Here is a 12,269-nt window from a genome sequence, read left to right as displayed (position 1 = left end):
CAAATTCATTTGAAATAGAAAATGAACAGAAAACAATGAAACTAAAATTTGATGGGTTGGGTTTTTTTGCACATTATTTTAATGAAATAGATCATCCTCTAGCTACATTTATCTAGAAAAAAGGAAAAGTTGCAAAAACTGCTAATAGCAAAGATAAGAATGAGCATCATTATAGATCCTACAGACATTATAAAGATAAAAGGAAAGCCAGGTAAGGTGATACACGCCCATAATGCTAGCTACTTGAGAGGCTGAGGCAGGCTGAGAGCTAGAAGAGCCTGAATTTGGCAATTTAGCAAGATCCTGTCTCAAAATAAAATTAAAAGGGTGGGATGTGTAGCTCAGAAGTAGAGCTCTTGCCTAGCATACATAGGCCCTGGGTTCAATTCCAACTAACACACACATGCATTTACACACATGCACATGTGAACACACACAAGATAGATGACTATTCTAAAAATTTAATGAAAGTAAAATAAATAACCTTAGGTGAACTGGATAAATTTATTTAAAGATTAAAATACACAAAACTTCTTTTAAAAAAGACGTGAGTAGACCAATATTAATAAAGAAATTAGATTTGTAATTAAAAGCCTTCTTACAAAGAACACAGCGTTCAGATGGTTTCACTGTTTAATTTTATAAAATACTTAAAAAATTATATCAGTCCAATAAAAATATTTCAAAATCTAGAGGTAGCATGGAGACTTATCGATTATTTTATCAGGCCTGTACTGCTCTCTTAAAAAGATACACAAAGATATTTCAAGAAAAAAAATGTGATTAAAATGAATCATAAACATATATACAAAAATCTTTGGCAAAATATCAGTGAGGGCTGGGGAGGTAGCTCAGTAGTACAGCATAGCATGTGCCTAGTATGTGCTAAAACTCTGGGTTCTACCCCCAGTACTAAAAAACAAACAAACAAACAAAACCAGCAAATCTAGTATTATGCCAAGAATGCATTTGAAACTCAGCCAATGCAATTTACAACATTAATAGGATTTTTACAAAGAAGAGAATATAATTATATCCATAGATATGACAAACACAAAATTCAATACCCATTCATGACAAAAAAAAAAAAAAACTCAAGAAGAAAAAGAATGAAGAATTTCCTTAGATTTAAATGGGGCTTCTGAGTAAAAATTAGAATATACTTATGGTAAGAGACCAAAGTTTTCCTCTATTATTGGGTTCAGGAGAAGAGTGCACATTCTTACCATTAGTATTGAACACTGTAGAAGAGTTCCTGGTCAGTGTGATAAGACAAGAATAAATAAATCAAAGGAAGAGATTGGGAAAGAAGTTTAACTGTCCTTATTAACAAACATCATTACCATGCACATAGATTATCCTAAAAATTCTCTTAAGAGCACTGGATATGAAGTCAATATATAAAAATAGTACTGTATTTTCATATACTAGCAGTGAAGAATGGGAAACTAAAATTATACACAGACATATGTACATATAAACATATATGTAATTTAATATCCAAGCATGAAATATTAGGCAATGTTACAAAATATGTTTAAGACCTGTGCATTAAAATTTATTATTCTTGAGAAAAATCAGAGTACTTCTATCTAAATGGAAAAGGATATTCTTGTAGTGGATCAGAAAAATTAATATTATAAAAATGAGAAAATATTTCCACTAACATTTTACATGTGTATATATTAAAAGTTTTATTAATGGAAGATTCATAGAAAACAAAACCTGGAAACAATACAAATATACAATGACAAGTGAATGAATAAACAAAATATGATATGTCCATACATTTATGCAATGGAATATTATGCAGCAATAAAAGGAATAAACTACTGATTCTTGCAACAACTATTGCATGAATATATTTTAAATTAGTTAATTGAAAAAAGTCAAACACATAAGAGTATACACTATGTAATTCCACTTGGTGAAACTCTTCAAAGACAAATATAATCTAGAGATGGAAGGCTGAAGAAAGGTTACTTAAATACAGAATTGTTCAGGGGACAAAGAACTGACTGGGAAGGAATATAAGAATGCTTTTAAGGTGAGGGAAACTTTCTGTATTTTAATTGTAATGAGACTAGAAAAATTATAAAATTATACACTCAAAATGAATTATTTTTGCTGTTTGTAACTTGAACTTCATTCAAGTTGCTTTTTTAACAAATTAAAAATATGCATGTATTGGATTCTTGGCATTTTCCTAGAGCTCTGAGAAGCAGTGAATTGTAGGTGTGTGTCTGCATACATAGATATATCTATAACATAATAAAAAATAAGAACAGGAGAGCAATCATTGGTCAAATACTATGTTGATGAGTTTGGTTGAGGGGGAAATCTTAACTGGTTAAGATTTACAGAACTATTCATGTAGGGATAAAATTTGAATTTCAAGTTTTCAGAAGCCAGAGTAACAAATAAAACATGATCAGCCAGAAATATTAAATATACAATAGCTTCATTGTAGTAAATGTCCAAATTACTTGAATTTTTTAAATTAAGCTTAAATAGTATTTCATAAAACATGCAATAAATCAAAGTAATTGAGAGCTCTGAAATCAGACAGTTTGACTAAAATTCTATGTTTTAAACTTTTGTGTAGGATGGATTCCCACATGACACTTTAGGGAAACTTTTGTAAACAGTGTTAATCCTTCCTGCACATGCTGTTCATCTGCCGGGTAACAAACAGTACATACTGCAGAATGAAAGCAGTTATGTACGTGTGTTGGTTCATTTCCATTTTTAAGTTGAGTTCTGGTGTGCTTTGTTTTTATGGAAGATCCTTTTTTCTCCTCAAACATGGACACTAGGCAATATAAAAGTATATACATTAGGGAGATGGGAAAAGTAGCTTGTGTCCAAATCAGGTATTGACATACAGCATATTTTACCTTTCAGAGTAAATGAGACTTCATGCCTTTTCCAATAAGCAAAAACAAAACTTTATAATCCTATTACATAGAGCATTTTCATTTGTTGATCAAAAGCCAGCCAATTTTCTCTGGCTAATATCTAACTTTCAGTAAAAATTAATTTTGACATTTTTCCTATTGAATTTGCCAAATGCCTCCTTCTTCTCCAGGGTCTGTGATGAAGCCTACACCTGAACAGTGGAAGTTAAGGATCCTTCATCTAGTATCTAGGTGACTCAGCATCAAATCCTGTGTTGACATTATTTTGGACTTCCAGAACTCAATTCGCTGGGATTGAGATCTTGATCATGGTTTCATTGTCTGCTCCACATTCAGCTTTTCTAAAACCTAGAGACTAGCATAGTTCATACAACTTCTCCCAGGCACCCTAGTCTTGTGCCAATGCTCTCTGTTGCCATAGTTTTCAATGCTGTCATCTTTTGAAATCTCAGCAAATTACTTGCACCCAGTTCATCTGCCGGGTAACAAACAGTACATACTGCAGAATGAGCCCTCTCACATACCACATACCGTCAATTTCTCATCTCCATAACAAATTTAGCTGATATGACTTATTAGTTTTCAACTTTTATTGTACATACCAAGAATGGGCTTCACTTCCTAACCAAGAAGAAAATCTGTGAGATGAAACCAAGTATCTGTGGTGAAATCTCTCCCACTGATTCTGAAATTCAGACAGGGATGAGGAAGCTGAAGATAAAGTAAAGTAAGTGATACAAAAATACAAGGGTCTCTGAAAAGATTCAGTGGTAAGGGTAATGTTTTAATGCAATATTTTTTAAAAAACAAAATTAATACAGAATAATTCATAGTAAACAAAATATATAAATGTTAAGTAAAGGACCAGTACTTGGAGCCTGTGGCAAAAGGGAAAATTTATAATACGGAGTCTATCTTTATTTAAAATTTTGATGATTTATTCATCATAGACACTTTTACACTAAATTTGATACTTTAAATTTTTTTCAACAAAATATTAATCATCTTGATTACTGAGGTTTTTAACATCCTCTTAAATTTTGTCCTCTCCTTATACTGGTCTGTGTCAATCAAACCAGTGACTAAGCCTTCTTGCCCCCTAACTACAACGAGGTAAACAACTTTGCTCTCTCTTGCCCTTTTACCTGGAACCAATGGAGTCAGGAACTAACAATGGACTGAAACCTCTGAAACTGTGAGCCAAAATAAATTATTTTTCCTATAAGTTGTTTTTCTCAGGTATTTTGTAACAACAACAAAAAGCTGACTAATATAAATGCAAGTAATCATTTATCTGTTAAAAGATTTGTGATGACCAGAGATAACCTTAGATAGGTAGCTAAGACCACATCCAGAGATAAAGACAATGTTTTTCTGAATTGCTGTTGTAGAGACAGGACATCCCAGAAGATATGGTATCATGTCAACCAGTGTGTCTCAGGAACAGAGATTTGGCTAAATGGATGTTTTCTTGGGGGTAACCAGGAAAGGGAAAACTGGACACCATGAGCAAGTTATCTAATTGTAATGAAAAGGTGGGTAAAAGTGCTAAATCTTTCCTCAAGCTCAAGGGAAAAGTCCAAGGCCAGACCCATGGGGAGAAGTGGTGGTGGAGAAAGGGGATGTCCTGGATGGGCATCCAAAGACATTCTTACAGGGGAGCCTGTGAAATCTGATGTTCTTTCTCAATGCCAGCCTAGGAGTATGTAGGCAAGAAGGCCTATGCAAAGGCACAAGGTCAGAGACCACAGGCTTTAGAAAGTGGACTTGAAAAGTATAGGCAATGTTGTGGTTTGCCATTTATATATAGTTCTAGGTGCGACTTACCTGCTTTTTTTCAAAACAGATACCCCATGACCTTTTTTTTCCAAAGACGCATTTAATCTAGTCAGAAATACTAAAAGACAGAGACCATAGTTGGCTAAAATTTAAGATATTATTGTGAGGAAAAAGAATCTTAACTCAAATGTAAAGTTCATTCAAATTTTACCCTATTTTGGTGTGGTTCATTGAATATAGGGAATATATATTAGATATTTTCTAATGGAGGTTTACAAACAAAAACTTACCATAGGAATTCTAATTACTTAGAAAATATAATTTTGCAAAGTTCATGAAGTTGGACCATAATAAACTGGCAAGTCTGGGAAGGTAAAATCAGAAATGTGACCTGTCCAGAGTGGAAAGCACAAGTGAAGGAGGAGGAGGAGCCAAGGTCAGTGTCAGTCACCTTAGCACAGGAGAGACTAGATACCTGGCCTGGATGTCATCAGGTGACTCTCATCACATTGTTACAACTCTGCATGGCCAAAGTAGAATCATAAAATCACCCCTGCAATCCCCAAATCCTTGCCTTTTGCCACAGCTGAGACTTGTACAACCTGTCACCTCTAGCCAGAATGTCTTTTCACCCTCCCCACATATCAGAAGAGCTGTGCTTTCCTTCAAGACTGTCCTCAGGTGTTACCTTGCTTGGGAACCCTCCCTGTCCCTCAGTTCACTGTCTTCACCCCTGATATGTGCCTTCCCTTCATAACCAAACCCTCTGAGCATGATTTTAGTTCTGCTTCTCTCAACATTCATGATTTATCTGAAGATAAAAATGAAATTTTATGTCCTAGTGCCTGGACATTAAAGTGCATAGTAGGAGCTTAACTACTGTGCATTAAAAGAATAGAGACCCATAATATTAAAACAGAATAAAAGTGCTGAAAAAAATCAATAAAGAAGATTTAAAGTAGGAGTGGAATTGAAAAGGCAAACAGCACTGTAGATGTTCACTCTGCTCATCTTTTTTAATGATATGTACTGTAGAAATCAGACCATACTACTTAGGTGGCTGAAGGTTGATTAAAATCGCTGGGAGAATGATAAGGGAAGATATGATTTATCAAGTAGGACTTTCAAGGGATATTGTGAGTTGGAGGCAGTAGGGTCAAGGGGAAGTAGGGAGGTGATGCCTTTATTGTAGGAAGTATTTTTTTTATTATTCCGAGTAGCAGAGAATTAGGCAAGAAGCAACTATTCGGAGTAACCTCTGTCCTCTAGGCCATGGGGAGTGGTAAAGGGGTCTCCATCTCCAGTCACAGAAAGTCAGGAAAAGTTCTACTTAGAATAAAAGAATTTGCATTTGGCTGGTATCCTCCCTTGATTCTCTCAGGAACGTGGGTATGATACAGGGGCCATGCTCCAGTGGCAACAGGGGCTTGGTATGCATGTCAGCCTGAAGCTAGCATGTATGGCAGATAAGAGGGAGGTGGCTTGGTGTGAAGAAGATAGGAGAGGACACATTCTGTCTTCTACAAGGACCCTTAGAATCTCAGACCCTCAGCCACTACTCAGCCTCGGGTGACTGTTTCTAAGCAGGAATGAGGACCCATGAAGGCTAGACCTTTCCAATTTTATGAGAAAAATTCTAATTTAGCATTCAATTTCTATCCCAATTTCTTAAAGGTAAAAAATGATCTAATTATTTTAAATCATATTGATCCTGTCTTGTGCAGGACAAACATTACATGTCTGAATGTGACTTATGGGTCATTAATTTATACCTACAGATAATATGGAAGGAGACATGGGTACCCAAGGATTACTTTGTAGTTCAGAGGTTAGGAGTCACTTGGTATGATCCAGAACGTCACCTTCTCTCTTTACTATCTGACTTGAGATATTTTTTTTGATATTGTTAGAGTCCTGTCTACTCAAAATGGACTCTTCTACTGACATCTTCTAGAGGGAAGAGCATCTGAACTTTTTTAAAATAATCAGTTCACCACACAGGAAATCTTGCTAAGGGATATTTTCATTGTAAGTTAAGATAAAAGTAAATGAACATTAATATTTGGTGCATTCAGTGGGTGTCTGAAGAAAAAAGACATGTTTTCTGTGCTTCATGAAAAGGTACAGATTTGCCAATGGTCTACTTTAGAGAAATAAAAATACAGCCAAAGTACACTTTTCTTTAAAAAATGGATCTATAAAGTTCCATTTCAGACATGTGGTACCAGAGTGACACTGGGCTGGAATTCTACTAGATGATTTTCCACCTAGAATTAAATCAAGACAATCCATGGCCGGGTATTCATGTGCTTGGTAGTCCTGAGGATTGAAGAAAGGGGAAAGGCACCCAGAGCAGTTAGAGCCAGAGCTGAAAGCCAAACTCAACACATCATGTGCAGGTTTCAATCGATGCTTTTAGCTTGAATCATTTTTTAAAAATTATAATTTTATAATCCTCAGAAGATTACAGTGGGAATGGTTTGAAATCAATTTTAACTCATTTTCCATTCATACAATATTAGAAGAGAGAGCTGATTTTACTGATTCCATGGAGAAACATTCTCAGAGTTTCTATAGTAGAGAAAGAAGCTGATTTCGGTGCAGACAGATATTTCAAGTTTCAAGGGCTGTGTCTAGACTGAACAGGTTTTGCTACCCCCAAAAATCCTGTGTCAGGCAAGGAATGGGATTATATTTCAGGGAAGCTCAGGTACTGGAGTTTCTGCAGAACTTAGAGGACCAGCAACTACAAGACAAGCTGCTTCCGGACCCCTTGCCTGTGATTTCAGCCTTTCCCATTGAGAACTGTATTACCAACACACTTAAAAGTAAATCCTTCAAGAGGAGAAGATTATAAATCAGCCAGAACTGACAGGCACAAGTGAGTGTGTGTGTGTGTGTGTGTGTGAGTGCATGTGCGTGCGCGCTCATATGTGTGTTTGAGCCAGAGCGCGTGTGAGCTCTCATTAGGGGACGATCTATGATTTGACAGCCTGGCGGCTGCTCCTGCTGCTGCTTCTGCTGCTGCTGCTGCGTCTGCATGGTCTGTCATGAGTTGAAAAGGGCTGCGAGGGTTGAGAGGAACTGCAGCTCTGAAGGCTGAACGCTGCTAAGTGGTCTCCCTGTCAGTGTAGAGGAGATTTTCTGCAGGATTAGAAACTTGGACCTATTACCACTTCATCTACCCGGAAAAGCAGGCAGTGCGAGAGAGGAAAAGGTAAGAGAAGAAATTATTCTCTGTTTAGTATGGGGGACGGGGGACATGGGAAATTGTAGTTTTGAAGCCTTACTGTTGTATACCAAAGAGATCTTAACCCCTGAGAGCAAGGGAGGCCACAGCTAAATTCCTACCGAGCTTGACCCTGGAGCTTCTTGCCTTCACGTCGTACCTCGAACCCTTTCTTCTTTATTATACTTTTCCCAAGGATGTGAGAGGTTTCTTTGTATTTATTTTTAGCTAGCATATATTGTTTAGTTTTTCACTTGGGCACTGTTTCAAAAAGGAGCTTTCTGTTTCCTTTTTTTTTTTTTTTTAAAGCATTTTCCTTGATGAAGAGGAAACTGATCCTACACTAGTTGCAATGAAAGAAGTTTTCCAAAGTGCATAGGATCCCTGTGACTGTGGGAAAACAAGGTGAAAGGAGAGGGAGAGAGAGTTGCCTGTGAATGAACATGTGCATAACCTTTCACAGGGGCTAGAACCACTGCGATAAAGGTGGACGCTGAAAGATGTTTTAAGAAGTGCTTCAGAGAAACTTCAAGCCACGAAAGATGGAGAATGAAACAGTAAGTGAACTGAACCAAACCCAGCTTCAACCACAAGCCGTGGTGGCCCTAGAATACCAAGTGGTCACCATCTTACTTGTGCTCATTATTTGTGGTCTGGGCATCGTGGGAAACATCATGGTGGTCTTGGTGGTCATGAGAACCAAGCACATGAGGACCCCCACAAACTGCTACCTCGTGAGTCTGGCAGTGGCCGATCTCATGGTCCTAGTGGCTGCTGGCCTCCCCAACATAACAGACAGTATCTATGGTTCCTGGGTCTATGGCTATGTCGGATGCCTCTGCATTACTTACCTCCAGTACTTGGGAATTAATGCATCCTCCTGCTCGATCACAGCCTTTACCATTGAAAGGTATATAGCAATCTGTCACCCCATCAAAGCCCAGTTCCTCTGCACATTTTCCAGAGCCAAAAAGATCATCATCTTTGTCTGGGCTTTCACCTCCATCTACTGCATGCTCTGGTTTTTCTTGCTGGATCTCAACATTAGCACCTACAAAGATGCTATTGTGGTGTCCTGTGGCTACAAGATCTCCAGGAATTACTACTCACCTATTTACCTAATGGACTTTGGTGTCTTTTATGTGGTGCCAATGATCCTGGCCACTGTCCTCTATGGATTCATAGCAAGAATCCTATTCTTAAATCCCATTCCTTCTGACCCTAAAGAAAACTCTAAGACATGGAAAAATGACTCAACCCATCAGAACAAGAATTTGAATTTAAATACCTCTAACAGATGTTTCAACAGCACAGTATCTTCAAGGAAGCAGGTAAGCAAAGCCGAACCTCCAAGTCAATAGAGGAAATGTGGAATAAAGTTCCTTGTGAGATGGGATCAACTTTGCCCTACTTAGCTGATGGGAAACCAAAATGCAATCATGCAAATGTTTCACAGTGTAAGCCTCTGCTTTACATATTAAATCCATCTCTAAAGCAACTGGAGATCTAAAAATAGATGGGGGAAAATTCAATAGCACACCAGTAGATATCAGTTCAGGTACTATTAAGATATAAGGAACTGTTAATAGAAACTCTAGAAATCCACCTTTAAAATATTTGTGCCTCTATGGAAATGTTATCAGAATATTTGGGCCATTTCTGGCTTCTATAGGAAAAAATTCTATTGCATGACAAAGGATTAACTTTAAGAATTCTATTGCACCACAAAGTTAACAAGAGAGTTTAGAGAGTAATTGAGTCAAAATAATGAAACTTTGCTTGCTATTCTATAGTTACCCACAACTGAGATACATAACTGAGTCATCTGGACATAATTTTGTTCATCTTGCTGGGGGTGTATTCTCTTACCTTTTCCTCTAGATCCCTCCAAAGTGTCCCAGGTTGCAGAAGCTAAAAAAGCATTTTGTTCAGGAAATGTTCTAACAAAAGGGCCAACATTAAGCTGAATTCATTATAAAGAAGTAAAATTTTCTTAAATGTTTGTTTTTCTGACCAAACATAACTAAAAACCCCTTTATTCTTTCAGATAACCAGAATGCCCATTTTCTTATGACTGAACGTGGTTTTGTTAGCAAATGAGGTGTAACTTCATTACAGTAGATACTATTTATAAGACAATATAAGAATAAAATGTTTTTACATTATGCACACATTTATATATATTTACACAATGGTTCTAAGCACTTACAAACTTAGCTTTTAGATCCTTTCCTTCTTTGTTGAACATAATAAACAAATGATAAACATGTATTGTCATTGCTAAAAGAGAAAACATGAAATTAAAAATACTAGTTCTTTCAAGTGGCTTGAATCCCACCCCACCCCACCTGCCGCTGCCCCTTTCTCTCTCTCTTTCTCCTGCAAGGAATACAGTGTGCATAGATAGAACCTGAGTGTACTTTTTAAAGTACAAATATGGATCATTTACACTACGACTTCCTAAGTTCTAGGCTAGCTAATATATGAAGAATTGTAACTGAATATATATGTATACATATATAAATACACACTACTAAAATGTAGATGCTTTAGACATTTAGATAGACACAAAATAATTAATAAACTATAACAAAAAAACTTATGCAACATTATAAATGATACTGCAATTCTTGATTCAGATAACATTTGTTATTAAAGCCACCCAGATAATAGAAGACCTGAGCAATTATTTCTAGTTCTTAGATTCCCGTGGCTTTGGATCTAGCAATGCTACCTAATATGTGTATTTAGCCCTTTACTACCCAAAATTTGAATAATTAAAATGTAGAAAGATCTGTTGATCATCTGCTCAGACAAATATTAAGAATGCAATAAGAGAGTAAAGAATATGTGCATCTCAGTTAGAAACCAAACATGGGTTAACATTTGCAGCAAAGACAGTCAGTGAGAAAATTCATTCATTAGACTCCAATTTATATTCTTGTTATAAATTCTAGAAAATAAAATGTTTGTCTGGTCTAACGTCCTTTCTTTCAATTACAGTCATTAGTACCTATCAGCATTAATAATGCACTTTAAATTGCTAATTAGGTTACATGTTCACAGTGTTATTTCAAAGCTATCTTTATAGAGGCTGTGTGATAGAAGAAAAAGGTAAAGATTTGGCTCCAAACAACTCCAGGCTTAAATGCCAGAATCCCAGTCAACCTATATGACCTTGGAAAAATGGGACTCTCTGAGCTTGTTTCTTCATAATAGCAACACCAGGATCTGTGTGAGGGTCCAGTGAATTATCTTATAAACACACCTAAAGTGGAATAATGACTAACACCTCAGTGCTAATTATGTTCCTTTCTACCTTTTAAAATATCTTGTGCAACTCTATGGGAACTATGATTTGTTCTTTAAAATATGCATTCATTGTTAAAGATTATTTGTTGAGCCAATACATAAACGGTATAGTAACTTCTCTAAAGAACTTTTCGGAGCATTTGGAAATGTATTCAGAACATTGGGGGTTGTCACCATAACATCAGGGTCAGCAAGTAGGAGTCAGGGATGCCAAATGTCACACCATGTGTAAGACAGCCCTGCACCATGATGAAGTGAACCATTATAAATACCAATAACACCCTCGTTTAGAAACACGGGATGACATATAAGTCAATAGGAGTGTGTTTAGGTGTGTCATGTAATTCAATCTTGATTATAGATGGGATGGGAGTTTGGATAGGGTGGCAGGGATCATAGAAGTCTACATGGAAGATGTGGCATTTGAAAAGCAAAAGTGAGAGGGAGAGCACTCCATGCAAAAGAGACACGACATGGTGGCTGGATTAAAAATGGTATAGGTTCGAAAAGAGGACAAGAAGGGGCACAAAAAGTAGGGTCAACTTGGTTGACTTTAAATGAATAATGTGTTTGAGGAGACAGTAAAAATAAGATTGAAATGATAGAAATGTCTATGAGAGAGAAAGAGAGACCTGGAGGACCCAACCATGACACACAGAGAGAGGAATCTGAATCTAATGCAGAAGCAACAAAAGATGTGAGTAGTGAGCAGGGAGCAGCAAAGATGAAAGTGGTGTCTGAATGTGAGATATCTGACAGCTACAGGCAAAGGCAGTTCTGAAGGCCTGCAGGCTGGTGGCAGAAAGACCTCTATGGAGGCTATTAGTAGTGATGCAGGCTTAACATAGTAAGATCCTCTATCAGGAGAATTTAAATTAAGATATAACCCAAGAGGCATTTCAAAGAAAGAATGAGTGTACTATGAAAACATTAGACATGAAGGATGAGGAGAAGGCAATTCAATATGACACCAGAGTTCCACATTTGGAAGAATGGTGTCACCCTTTGTGAATGGGAACGTAAGCTAGGAA

At 36.8% G+C, this 12,269-nt stretch overlaps 1 protein-coding gene across 1 annotated transcript in view; it reads left to right on the top strand.

Moving 5' to 3' along the window:
• The first annotated feature begins 8,468 nt into the window (after window positions 1-8,468).
• Window positions 8,469-12,269, top strand: part of Trhr (thyrotropin releasing hormone receptor) — a 39,613-nt gene continuing 35,812 nt past the window's right edge. Inside the window, exon 1 of the mRNA XM_027952458.2 lies at window positions 8,469-9,257. Coding sequence (XP_027808259.1) covers window positions 8,469-9,257 — 789 coding nt within the window. The remainder of the gene's footprint in view (window positions 9,258-12,269) is intronic.

The sequence above is a fragment of the Marmota flaviventris genome, chromosome 15, assembly GCF_047511675.1.
Source record: "Marmota flaviventris isolate mMarFla1 chromosome 15, mMarFla1.hap1, whole genome shotgun sequence".
Taxonomy (NCBI): domain Eukaryota; kingdom Metazoa; phylum Chordata; class Mammalia; order Rodentia; family Sciuridae; genus Marmota; species Marmota flaviventris.
Note: the sequence above shows the minus strand (reverse complement) of the source record. Positions and strands in the feature narration are given on the sequence as shown.